The sequence below is a fragment of the Agelaius tricolor genome, unplaced genomic scaffold (assembly GCF_023055355.1).
Source record: "Agelaius tricolor isolate 1412-34295 unplaced genomic scaffold, bAgeTri1.0.p SCAF_32, whole genome shotgun sequence".
Lineage (NCBI taxonomy): Eukaryota > Metazoa > Chordata > Aves > Passeriformes > Icteridae > Agelaius > Agelaius tricolor.
In genome coordinates this window covers 3,939,866-3,954,123 of record NW_027269292.1, presented here as the reverse complement: position 1 = coordinate 3,954,123, position 14,258 = coordinate 3,939,866, and the positions used below count along the sequence as shown (strand labels likewise).

At 38.7% G+C, this 14,258-nt stretch overlaps 1 protein-coding gene across 4 annotated transcripts in view; it reads right to left on the bottom strand.

Moving 5' to 3' along the window:
* CEP112 (centrosomal protein 112) overlaps positions 1-14,258 on the bottom strand; it is a 194,988-nt gene that overhangs the window by 174,740 nt on the left and 5,990 nt on the right. For all 4 annotated transcript variants that reach the window (XM_071451527.1, XM_071451526.1, XM_071451529.1 and 1 more), the window contains exons 5-8: positions 11,819-11,909; positions 8,925-8,999; positions 989-1,036; positions 773-850 (exon numbers count right to left, since the gene is read on the bottom strand). In XM_071451527.1, the coding sequence (XP_071307628.1) occupies positions 773-850; positions 989-1,036; positions 8,925-8,999; positions 11,819-11,909 (292 nt within the window). The remainder of the gene's footprint in view (positions 1-772; positions 851-988; positions 1,037-8,924; positions 9,000-11,818; positions 11,910-14,258) is intronic.

The following is a 14,258-nucleotide window of genomic DNA, read 5'->3' as shown; positions in this document are numbered from 1 at the left end:
GTCTCAATTTTCCAAGAGCATATGGCTGAAATCAGAAATTTTGAAGACAAACAGAGCAGACTGCTGGACTTGGTTTTTTGTTGGGTTTTTTTTTAATGATTGGTTGGTTGGGTTTGGGATTCCATTAATTGTTTTCCTAATGCACCTTGAATTTCCTTTTCTGCCCTTAATTCACTGTCTTTCAAAAAAAAGAAATGTCTTAAATAAAATGAGCAGCTTGGGACAAAATATCTCAGGCAGTCGACTTCCTTAAAGCATGAAAAAGGTGAAAATGACCACAAAATTTTACTTTTACACATATTCAAAGCAAAAAACCATGGTGTGAGAGAATTAGACAGCCAAGCTTGGGCAGCAATCTCAGGAATTCACAAAGTTACAAAGAAGTAAAATAAAACCCCATATGACCAATAGAGGATTGGAGCTCAATGAAGCAAATACTGAAATAATGTAGATCCTATCAGAAATAAGGTCAAAATCTGCTCAATTTGAAAGGTATATAGAAAGCAAACAAAAGTCCTCACTAAATCAAAGGTTTCACTGCCTCTATTAAAAGGTAATTTGGAAAATTCCTAGAATTCAAACTCTCCACTAAAAATTCTTTCAAAGGACCAGTAAATATGTTCAGAAAGTCTTTTTTACTCCCTAAATAATTGGGAAACCCATGAAGTATTTAATGACAAGCCCTGTCACTTCAGCAAATTTCTCTTCCATGAGATTTTCTGCTACAGTAACTTCCTTGTTAATGCCCAATTTCCAAGGAAAAGAATCCTACCTCTTTCTCCTGCATTTGAAGCAGTGCCTGATGGTACCGAGAGGGGCTGCCCTGCCCAAGGTCAATTTTAGGTGTCATCTATTGAAGAAAAAGTTCAAAGCAACCAATGAAGTCAAAACCAGTGAATTCAAGTACAATCAACCCTGACCATGGATTAAAAATAACATAAAAGGTTTGTTTGCCCTTCTGAAATACCAAGGGAATATAAATACCTACCACAGTCATTGGCACCCGTTTTTCTCGCAGGTATCTGGGGTTTTCTAACTGAAAAACAAGGCAGAGAAAAATCAGCAGGTCAACAATGTCTGATTTAGTCCAAGACATCAGAACTAAACCATACTTAGCACAGGAACTGCATCGCTCAAAGAACCACAGATGAGATTTCAACATGTCTTAAATCTTATAGAAATAGGAAATCTTCCGAAGGGATCATTTGGTTGGAAATCTACTCAGCAATTTTGGACCAAAAAATTGCACTTTTTTCCTCCCACCTCTTGTGGTTGTAAAAATTCCATCAATGCATATCATAAAAAATATTTGGCAGCTACACACATAGGCTTATGCAAAAGATTTCCAACTTTGTTGGCTGAATTCTCATTGAAATCAGTATAAAGCTAGAATACATTTACAGATTGTACTGATTAAAATGTAGTGCTTTTGAAAAATTACAGTTGGGTGCGTTGAAACTATAGCCACACATGTAAGTTATAGAGACAAAACATAAGGAAATAATTCATTAACATGGCTATATAATTAAAACAGCTCTCTTAATCACTATTTTTAAGAACTGGAGACAAAGCATTGTTCCCAACCCACTTCCTCTATCAGACAGCTCTATCTTTCTCATTTTCTCAGACAAGGAGGCTCAAACATCACATCACAGAGAAAGCAGAATGCCCAAAAAAAGCTTTCAAGGGTATAATCTTGTAAAATGTGGCAGCGAGATCTGGAATATGAATGAGATTGCAATACACATTAAAAAAAAAAAAAAGTTGTAGGATTAGGTTGATCTATGAGGCATGGCAAACATATCAAATGCTTGCACTTTCTGCAGTAGCATGAAATAAATTTGTGTGTTGAATTTATCAGTGGAAAAGAGGCTTAATCCCTCTGAAATTTCAATTTGATACAGTATTATTCATTTCCTGTCCCAAAAGGTGATGTAGGATTTCAGTGTGGTGTTGAGTTGTCATACTTCACCCAGAAGTCATTGCAGACACACTTAACACATACATTCAATTTCAATGAATGGTGCTATCCAAAATTTTAATACATTAGCTGAAAGCATCAGGAAACCAATCATTTAACAGTATTTATTGTCAGGGAGTTTACTAAAACAGTTACACTCAACTTTCCTTCACACAAAGTATCCTGTGTTGGCAGTAAAATCCATGGGCAGCCACCAGGGAATGAAGGAATCCTGGATGCACCCACTGCCACAAAAAAAAGAGGAATTTTGGCCACAGAAGAGACTGTGAGGAGAGGAATACAGGAGTGGGATCAGCCTGGGGCACCAACCACGGGAGATCCAGTGGAGGGGAAGGAAAAGCAAATCAAGAAGAGGGAAATGAAAGGCACAGAAATTGCAAACTGGAAAAATTTCAGAGGATTTTCTTTGTCCTACACATTTTTACCTGCAATAGGATTTTCTACCTACATTTTACTGGCATTCTATTCCTCCTCCCACCTCAATTTGGCCACTTGCCCATCCAGCCCACACCCCTGATCGTGCCCAGGGCTGAAGGTGTTTGCCAGGAGCTCAAGGCACTCCCCAGTTTGCGATCAGTGGGAGCAGGGGGAAGCCTTGACCAATATCTGGTGGAACCTGGAGGAGGCTGCAGAGCCACATTTCAAAGGCTTCATGATTTTCCAAAGCCCTGTCTCTCATGCAGAATCACCCTTTACTTGGGCTTTTTGAAGCCAAAGTAATATAAAAATTCTTGTAAATGTTTACAATTAATTAAAATCCTTTATCTGCCCATGGCATTCAGCTGTTTGCACCCTTCACTTCAAAACCATCTGAAAAGCTAAGGTACATCCTACTTGTTTATGGGAAAGAAGGAAAATGTGTCTCTAATACTTTGTAGGGCCCAAGTGTTGCATTTCTTGATTTTGTAACAGCAGCCATATGTGCTTTGAAGTTAAATGTTCCCACTTTGTTACTTGTTGTGGATTATATCCACTTAAACTGATCTGTAAACATTTAATGCCTCAACATTCATTCTTTTCATGCTGGTCTTCTGCAAAACTTCTTGTTCTCCAAATTAAACCACATTAAAGAGGGAATATCACAATAAAGAATGCCCCAAAAAAAGAAAAAAAAAAGTCTGTATTTATGAGAAACATGCAAATTTAAAAATAATAAGCAAAAGGTCAAAGACAAGCCAAAATACATATGTATGAAACTGAAGGACTGCCATGAGAAGAGCAGTAAATCACATGCTTTTTTAGAGTATGAACCAAATAAATGTCATCATGAAAGACATCTTTATTTGAACTAGAACTGAACTCTAATTTGTAAATACCACTTCTTAACAGAAATGGTATTTTGAATGTCTTTGTAGAAAAGATTTTGGATTCCCCTGCTCTATTAGGCAGTCTGACAAGAAATCGTGTTTCAATTTGTGAGGAGTGCAATGGTCACCTTCTCTTTCTCCTAAACCAGAGCTGTGAAGGTGTTGGGTGATCAGATCCCCATGAAGAAATCCCCATCATCTAACAGGGATAATCTACTTCATTAAAATATATTTTTTTTCTTATTTAAATTTTAAATTGATAAAAAAAGTATTGCAGAAATGTACGTAAAAATAGAATTCCAAAACCGCATTTCAGGGAAATCAGCCATAATTTGTAACTTCAGTATTTTCAATTTCTATTTATTTTAACAACACCTAAAGTAGTCAAAACTAAGTATTTACGAGTTATACAATTTTCAAGCTATCAATGGAAGTTATGAGTGAAGCACTGACAAAAGTTGAAATGCTTCCCCCCAAAAGCAAGGACAGTTCAGGAAAAGCACAATTTTGAGCTTTAAGTACTTCCACAAGTCTCATCCTCATCAATTACATTCCATCCCTCAGGCTGAAAATATGGTCCAGTCCAGAAATTCCCACCAAAGCTTTGCTCTTTTGCTCAGTAAATACCACAACAATGACAACACTGAAGTCATGGTTCCAAACTACCCCTCCAAAGTCCTGGTCCACTCTTTGGAAGATGTTTCTCCAGGGATGGGTATCTGCAATAATGCCCAACTTCAGCCTGGGTCAGTCCTCTCACAGAATACTGTAAATATTAAGATTCAGGGAATAAAACCCCCACACTTGCATCTGCAGGCTTGTTGCACATTCCCCCCTAAGCTTCATCAAAGACAAAACGGGATTGTTTTCAAAACAAGGATGGCAAAAACACACATGAAAGAGTTAAGAACACTTAAGACTTTGAAATGGTAAACAACTAAACTGAACCTTGCCCTAAATTCTTACTTTAATCTACCAAACCCAGCCAGCATGTTCCCTACAGAAATAACTGCTGAGTAGCTTCAGGAAATTTGAGTAAGGACGTTCTTATCTAACATCATCATTTGTAGGGAAGTTCACTTTAATGCTGCTGTTGCAGTCTTAGTGGAAGGACATTAAAGCACATGAAGGCTGTTTGTCAGCATGGAAGTTGAATTTATTTTTTGAAGTCTCAACACCATTTGGAGTTCAGTGTGGGAAAGTTTTCCCAGCACTGCTGCCCTCCAAGGCCACAACATATACAGTAGGTATGTTTATAGTAAGCAGCCAGACTGAGAAACCAAACAAAAGATAATCAAATGGCTGGTGCAGAAATGGTTGAGCTTAACTAGACTGGAAAGACACAGGCAGATGTGAGCCAAGCACACAGAGCAGGCACAGCATCCAGTGCTGCTGCAGCCTCCCAGGAATTCCCAGCCCTCCATCCCTTAACCCTGTGTTAGAACACTTGGCTCCAAGGAAGGAGAAGGGAACACAGCCACCAACCAGGCAATTTCTTTGGCCTCAGTCTTCTCAAACCTTTCCTAGGCAGTCACATTTAGCAGGATAAGTTCTTCTGAGCAAGACTGAGCATTCAGTCAGCCCCACATCACTTGTGGGAAAAGCTAAAGAGTTAATGTAGCCATGATATTTTATGAAAAATCCTTTCCTTAGGATTTTTTCTCCTGAGAAGCTGAGAGGCCTCAGGAACAAAATGTAACCAATGATTATCTGCTGCTGTGGAATGCAACAGGTGCATCTGGGATTGGTCTCATGTGGCTGTTTCTAATTAATGGCCAATCACAGCCCAGCTGGCTCAGACTCTCTGTCTGAGACACAAACCTTTATTATTCATTCCTTCTTTTTCTATTCTTAGCCAGCCTTCTGCTGAAATCCTTTCTTCTATTCTTTTAGTATAGTTTTAATATAATATATAGCATAAAATAATAAATCAAGCCTTCTGAAACATGGAGTCAGATCCTCCTCTCTTCCCTCATCCTCAGAGCCCTGTGAACACGGTCACAGAGTTAATTCTTGTCCTGGCTGAATTCCAGTGATGAAAAATCGTGTTCTCCCTGATTAAAAAGCCCTTTGCTGTTTCCCCAGGGTGCAATCTCTTTGTGTGCTTTCCACCTGAAATGATGTGCTGAATTTCCTGGGATGTTTGAAAGACATGCTTTGTCACCCCTAAAACTGGCTACAGTTTGGTGACAAATGAAACTGTACCACAGGCATCATGAAAGAGAGAGAAAGACAGGTGAGGGAAGAATTTGCTGGCGTTTAATTAATTGCTGTTTCTTTATGTAACTGGATTTTTTTTAATCCAAAAATTATATTTGTCTACAATCGAAAAAGCTCAGCTAAAGAGGAAAAAAAAAGGAAAAAAAGGCAGTTTAATTCCATTATCCAACGAGGTTCTTTTCCTGACACTACACATCTCTCACAAGATTTAATTATTTGTGAGACACCCCAACAGGAGATAGTCACCTTCCTTTCACTCATAAAGTGCACTAGAGTTGCAACAATATGCAGAAATTTATTGACAGCTGTTAATGAAATAAGACCACAGAATCACAGAAAAGTCTGGGAAGGGACCTTAAAGTTCTTCTCATTCCCCTAGCCCAGGTTACTTTTATCATATTTCAGGATGGCTGAAGAATGACAAAAAGTTCAAAGTAACAACATGACCAAAGATTACTGGTATTTATTTGTCTCAGCTCCTGCTCCTGAAACTTTTCCCTCCAAACAGCCACACAAAAGGATTTCTGCTTTTCTACATTGTAAATGCACCTTCAAGGCATGAACACCTGATAAAGGACAGTCCCCACACCAGTGTAGATAACAGCCAGCACAGGCTAAGAAAAACACATTTTATAATATATGTAAAATGAGTGTAAATTAGTATTCCACGTATGAAAGGCAAATTTATCACAATCAAAACTCAACTTTTTTTCTTTTTTTTTTTTTTCAAACATTTACTCATGCCTGATTAGAATCTAAAGAATGTGAATCATAAAATGTTTGATAGGGATAATCAGGAATGCTGCAAGGAAAAGGGGAAAATTCTTTTATTATTCACAAAAAGTAACAATATCAGCAAAGTAACACAACAGATTTACTTCTCCTGTAGAAAATGTTATTATTAAGAACAAATACCTGAAGCCTCCAGATGTGACCTCTCAGCTTAGCAGAAAACTCATAAAAGCATTTCCCAAAACTTTCCACAATATTTTTAATATTAAAAAAAAAAATAAAATCTCAATCACTGATGTGGGTATATCATAAAAACTGAAAACACATCCAGAATGTGACCTTAAAAACACAAGAACTTTGAAGAAGAGGAAATTTAAAATATATTAACAAAGGAGGAGGCTGAAAGATAACAGTAAAAATAAATGCACAATTTATAAGTGGTCATTTCAAGCCCAAGCTGGAGCAGTGAAGGCTCAGCAGCACCTCACAGCTGGAAGACACCAGGGCTGTCTCACCTAGATGGGTATTTGCAGATTCTTGGATAAAAGCATGGTCTGCATATATGGCCTGAAATACTCACATCTTCCTAAATTTACACGGATTCTTACTGACAAAAATCCTCGTACAACCAAAAAAACCCAAGGAAAGTTTCAAAAGCTTTTCAAAACAACTCTTCTTTAGCCCAGGCAGCTCAAAGTGAAAGCCATTCTGTACCTCCTTTCCTATCTTCCCCCACCACTGAAGTGTGTTTTGGGTCAAGGGTCTCCTGTATCTCAGGTGGGATCATTGTAAATGAAGTTTCCCAAACGATTTGCAGCCAGGAGTAGCAATTAAAGGACAGCAAGATGCTCCCATGGCAATTTAAATGCTTGCAAATAACAGCAGCCACATCTGACACTCAAACCTTACAGATTCCAAGGGATCATTTAGAGGGGTTTTTTATTTTTAGCAGTGGCATATTCTTGAAGTGTAAAAAACTTCCTGACCCTTTCAGCAGCCACTGGAGGCCGTGATCCCCAGCAGGGAAATGCTGTTCAGCACAACCCCTCACAGACCTCTCCTTTACAACCTCCAATCCCCTTTGTCAGGTAACTCCCAACAAGTCTTATCAGGCAATCAAAGTCTCTCATGAGCGACTTCTTTAATTACCATCCCTGGAGAGGAGACTTGAAAAACTGATTTATGTGCCACGGTAGCCAATTTGTTATCCAAGGGAGCTCCTGTATCAGCAGAGGATCATCACACTTTAATAACCAGCCATTATCAGCACAACATGATTGCAAACTGGAATTTCAATTAGGGAAAGAAATAAAATACAAATAAAATGGCAGAGATAAGAGATAAGCAGGCAGGCAGATTGACACTGATATAAAAATGCAGGATATAAAGAGATCCTTTGTCAGCATCAGTTGGTGTAATTTGTAAAATGGCCATGAGCAAGTTTTTCCCCTTAAAGCAGCTTTAAAAGCTTGAGGTATTACAGCTTTCTGCTCATATCATCCAATGGATAAATACAGCCCAAATATTCAAAATCTGCAAGTGTTTGCACCTTTGTTTCAGGCACCTGCACAATGCTGACACACCCATCTCCACTCTCAGCTTGGAAAAAGCCAGAGAAACACCAAGAAGGACAGAAAACCATGAATATTCTCTGTTATCATTTCTGATTGCACTGAAGAGAACTTGGCCATCCATGAAAAACCTGGAGTGTAATAGGCAAGATTTTTAAATGCTGTCATATCCCTCTGGACTGACAATAGTGCAGGAAGAGTAAGGATCATTTGGCAGCTGATTAAAATGACAACATGAAAATACGTGATTCTTTTTCAAAAAACAAGGCTGAACTATTTCATTAAACTCTCATCACTTCTAACTTTGGCTGCAACTCTGTGAGCTTTCAACCTAGGAGAATAAGCCAAAATAAGGAAGGAAAGAAAGAAGAAACCTCCCTGTTAAAATCAAAGTGATCTTAACAAAACTAAATTGCTGTAAGAATATTAATTCCAATGAAAGAGGTTAAAGATTTGGTGGTACAAGTGAAAGGGTTACAAAAAAGACAAAATAACACAACAGAAAAAATACATTAAAATACATCTACAGAGAAGAGATGCTTCATTGTCTCCTTAGAACTATCATGGACTAATACCACAGAAAATACAACCAAGGGAATACTCTTTTAAGAGTAATAAATTTGAATTATTAAAAGGAGAAGAAAGAGGTGAACACACAGAAAAGCCTCCTGAACACTTTAAAAAGGAGGCACACTGACCAAAAAAAACTGAGTTGTATTAATAACTTACACATTCTGCTTTGGTTAAAAAAAATAAACAAAGAAAGCCAAACTCTTCTTTCATTAATACAAGTATAAATAAAAAATAATATTACAGAGTCATCAAGAATTTTTCTGAATTTCTACCAGAGTAAGACTCTTGGTTTTGACCAGCAGCCATTATTTGGCCTGATTTATGAGTAACCATATTAAATTTGTGAAGATTATTATTACTTAAAATTTCAATGTTTTCTTCTCATACATTCATAAATAACCTTTCCAAGCCTTAGCAACTCATTTCTAAAAGACTGATTCCCACACAAAGTTTTGCTGGCTAAGCTCAGAAAGCAAACTACACTACTGAGAAGTTCCCACTGCAAGTTAATAAATAAGTAAAGTACTCAGTTTATTTTACCCCAAGATTCCAACTATTGAGCCGTGCTTCGAGGTCATCATCATCAAATGAAAACTTTCTTTTGTGTTGATCATCCTGGAACATAAAAAAAGTCAAAGAAAATATCAGCATTGTTGGCAATTATTTTTTTAATTTAAAATTAAATTTCTCATTGACTTGGCCATAGCTACACTGCACTTCCTAATAGTGTCACAATACTTCTGACAGCTTCCACAGTTTCCAGAGGATACTGGGCTGAGAAAGCAGCTCAGAGGATAAATCAGCCTGGATCTCCACTTTAATATTCTTCTTTATTTATTTCCAAAGCAATGGTCTCCTTTACAGAGGGTGAATTTACTAAAAAACCCAAAATACTCAATTTTCAGGCATCTATTCATCTCCACAGTGCCTTTCCTGGGGCTAATGCAGAATTCAGAGATCACCTATCAACCTCCAAATAAAAAAGCAGATTTAAAAATGGCAGGAAACCAAGGCAGGGATGGTTTCAAAGCAGAGGACAGAGCAGCTGCTGCCCAGCTCAAGGCTCCTCCCTGATTCCCAGCACTCAGCCAGGCCTGGGTTATTGCTGCTGCCAAAGTCCCAGGGAATGCCTCTCAGGAGAAAGGTTTTTCCTGTGGGGTAACAACTACCAACATTTAATGGATCTAATGGGGAAAGCTGGTCCAGAACATCTTCCTTGGCCCAGGTATTTAAAAAACAACACTAAAGCCTGAATTACTTTGTCCATGAAGTGAGGTTTGTGTATGGGCCTGCCAGCAGCTTTTCTTTAAATCTCATTTGTCACAAGCATCTAGTGAGCAAGCTTGGGCTGTTGTTAATCAACACTAGGCTGAGGCACCTCTCCATGTTTCTTAAATGTTTCTTAAATGTTTCTTAAATGTTTCTCAAATGTTTCTTAAATGTTTCTTAAAAGTCTCCCTGCTCCTCTACCTGGGCCTGAACCATGCCAGAACATTTGTGAAATCCCAGAACATCCCTGACAATGGAACAAGGTATTGTTTGTTCCAGCCAGCCAAACATTATCAAACTGGCAAAGCAAGAGAGGATTGGTTCACTTAAAGGCCCTTTTAGAGCTGTAATCACAGGAGAATCCAGTATATGGAGCTGAAGAACAATGAAGTGCAGTGATTTGTCCAACACTGACCTGGAAGCTACAGCAGAGCCAGCAATAACAGCAAAAAAAAATATTAAAAATAAACAAACCAAAGCAGCAAAACTCCCCTAAAATACTTTAAAGCTCCAAATCCAGGTTTCAACTGAAGAATATAATTTTTTTTTACAATAACTCTTCCATAAGGAATATTTCCTGAAGTAAAATAAACAGGAAACCAATAAGGAGATGTGTAGTAAAGCCAGCATGTGGTTTTATTTTTAATGATGGCATTTCTGTATTTAAACTCCATTTGTATACATGCAATCAACACACACATAAATACATTCCCAGCAATCAGAGCCTAGAGTACAGACACTGATTTTTGCCCACTGAGCACCTGTAACTTGCCCTGATAAACCATCCCCTTGCTAATCCTGTATTCCAGATGCACAGCAGAACACAAATTTCCTCAGAAAGCAGCTTCCAGTTTATCCTATTTGCACTTCATAAAATCCTCAACTGTGCCCAGCTGCAATCTTTCTAAACTATTCCTCTGATAGAATCAAAAATGAAGCGTGGGCAGAGCTGGAGGAACAAACAGGAAATTCAGTGTTCACAGAGGGGTGAGGGCTGCTCTAGGTGTGGTGAAGGACACTGCAAGGCCACAGAGCACATTTTAGAAGGTAAACAGCACATTTCTTGGTGTCACACATTTGTCAGGAGTAATTGTCAGTGCAAGGCTTGCAATTATATAAACAACATCATTGAATATGTTGGACTAAAAGGGTTTCAGACAAAGCCTGTTCAATGCCCTTTCATCAGTCAAAATGCTCCTTGTGGAAAGTCTGATGAAACAAACTGTCCAAAATTCACTCTTGCAGAGGTCAGCCATCACTGAACAGAGCCAGAGGCATCTCTGCAGCTTTCTTTAATCTGTTATTGCAAAATACAAGATGATGTCAATGCAGGCACATTGCCAAGCCCGGGGAAAACAATGCAGCAGACACACAACAACACTAAACAGAGGTCAAGCATTAGGATGAACTCAGCATCCTACAAGAAATTCTCTTCCCCTGCACTGCAGAGGACAGATTTTGATGAGCTTTAGTCCTCCCTTGTTGGAACCCTGGTTACTGAGAATTTGAGATTTTCTGTGCTGCCAGGCACTGACCCCCAAGAGAAAACTGCACTGACCTGAGGCTGTGGAGAAGCTTCCAAAATGGAATGACAGAACTGAGATTGTGGGTGTGGAGTTTGAATAGAAGTGTGTGATATCACAGGGTGGAAAATCAGAGTTTAAGGTTTTAGAATACAGTAATAGATATAAAGCAAGATGGAGGTTTTAGGGTGGAAGCTGCTCCTTCTTCTTCACAAGTTTGGGTGGTTTTGTGTAATTGGATAAAAATCCACATTACAGGGCATGGGTGGTTGGTTATTGGGTTAAAAGTAAAAATAATTTAGGTGTCATTTCTTAATTGGACAGTCTATCCTTACAGAAAGAGAGATGGGGCTCCATTTTTAGTTTGTTAGAGTGAAGTGCTGTAGAGCTCAGGGTTTGTGAGATGTAACATAGATAAGAATTAATAAACATCTGAGTCCCAACAAGAAATACCCTCGAGCACATGTAATCCTGACCATGGCAAAAAGCAGAAAAAAGCTCAACACTCCCTACCACTCCCTCCCAAATGTCTGCACCTTTACACAGGGATCATGACCCACACATCTGGAAATAACAGCTTTACAGGGATCTACAAAACTCAGGGAAAGCAGAGCTTTAGGAGAAAAAGGAGAAGCATCTTACAGACAGTGACGTGCCTAGGTCATCTTCATCTGTGCGCTGAGGAGAGCTCAGACAACGGGATATTACTGATGGCTTCTCACTGAGTCTTTCCCTGTTAGTAATGACAGGAGGAAGCAGAAAGAGAGGAGTTCATTTGCAGCAATTTGTGGCACACAAAGGATGTTAATCACAGAATAGAATTGGGTAAAATATATACAAGAAAATAACTGTCAAGATGGAAAGATCGATAAAAGAAAAAGGAGAAAAAAGATAAAAAATTCATGTTAGAGGCAAACAAAAGCTTTAAGTGTTCCATTAAAAAAACACCACCATAAAACCCCACACCAAAAACCCCACTAGAAATATTGTGTGCATGACAGTACATTAAAAAGTGTTCTTTGTTTTCTTTTACTACATGACCCAACATCTCCCAAAGGATTTTAGGATAAATCCAAGCTAAGGAGAGGGCTGATCTAGGAGAACGCTTTTGAAACAATCTTGCTAAGAATATGAAACAACATAAGATGGAGTCCAGTGACTCAGAGAAGAAAGAGGAATTAAGGTGATGGTTGGTTGCACCATAGGGGAGACTTTTAAGACCAAAAAAATAGGTTAGAACAAGGTAAATGATCCTATAACACACAAAGGGAAGGAACAACACACACAGCTCTGTACAAAGGCAGTGCCTTGAAAGGCCAAGGTGGAGAGGAACAAGTCCCAAAGATTGTCTTGGTTCCATTTCATTTCTGTTTTATGGACTACAGTGGAATTTCTGAGGGATGGTAAAGAAATGCCCACAAGACAGGACACAAGCACAGCAGGAGCAAGTGCTCTGTCCAGCAGAGGGATTTTCTGGAAAAGCTTTTGTTGTAAATAAAACACTTGAGCAAAGGGAAATGCAGATAAGCAGACAGGTGAGGAGAATTGTCACTGCTGCACCTGGTCACTGACATTCCTCAGCCCCAGAGCAGGAGGAAAAAGAACAAAATAAAGTAGAAGTTCTAAGCATTTATTAGATGGGTTGATGCAGCAAAAGATCCAGAACAGTAGTGAAACACCCTTCAGCACATACTCCACGGTCAGATCCACAGGTATTAAGGTAATTAAAAACTGCTGTTGGTCCCTTCACCTTCCTGTGACTGGTCATATTATATAAAAGTCAAATCAGACCATTCAATACCTCCCTTCCTTTCCATCTGGCAGCAAATGAGATGGCTGCTATGCCAAAAAGACACTGAGATGAATGAAGTGTTTATGAACAGAACAAGTGTTGGATGTACAATATAAACCAGTCACTTCTAGAGAGACAAACACAAAGTTTTCAGAAAGCACAGGGCCCCAGCTTTCATCAGAACAGCAGGGAACAGAGAAATACAACAACTGGGAGCCTACCTTCCCTTCCAGCACCAATAAATCCCACATAAACAGCATGTATGGATGCACAATAACAATCACAAAGCAGTAAATAGTTTAGATAAGCAAAGTCTTAGGGGTAAAAAAGATCAAAAGGAATATGATAACACAATGACTGTCTCTTGCATTTCTTACCAAGATTTCATTTGACACAAAATTACCTTTAATTAAAGGGAGATAAATCTTTGCCTGTGAGTAAATCTGCCCTTTCATCACATTTCCTTTCTGACTAATACTCAGGTTACCTAACAATGCAATAAAGTTCCAATTGTTAAAATGAGAGAAAACAGAATTCATGCCCTCATCATTCAGAGATTCAGGAATATCAACAAATACAAGCCAACCCAAGCTACCTGTAATATTTGCAAATTCACCAAAGGGAAGACAACAGCCTAGATGCATTCTTAGTTCTGTATTTGCTCTTTTGAAGAGGAACTGAAAAGGAAGCTCCTTTACTTGATTGTACAACCAGAATTTGAAGAGATTGAAAGGATGAACACAATTTTGCTCCTATCAAGTAGGTACCACCTGTCCATTACCTTTTCCAGCCTCCTGCTAATACAAGTCAGGCTCCAAAAAGCACAAGATAAATTCTTTTACCTCTCACTGCAGGTGAGTGAAGGATGAGCAGAGTTTTGACACCAACCTGTGACCTCCTGCTGCAGCCCAAGCAGGGAGCTGGCACAGGAGGAGGCAGCAATTTGCTGCTAATAAAGGAGATTGGTAAATATTCCATCCAGGAACAAAGTGAGGGAAATTCACTGATTCCTCCTGGTCCAGCATGACTACACACTAACCTTTAACAATGTTTTCAGGCACGCTCTATAAACATAGAGTAGAATTTTCCTACAGGGTCAAAAAGCCCAGGTTTCTGTTCAAACCAATCTAAACATTTCTCAAACCAACCCTCTCACATTTCAAAATAAAGCTGCACCTTTCCAGTCCCAGCAGGTTGGATTTATTCATCAACACCCCAGTTTGCAAGTAAGGTTTGTATTTCTAAGGCTTTTATTTAGGCAGAAAAACAACTTCATATGGAAAAGTCAAA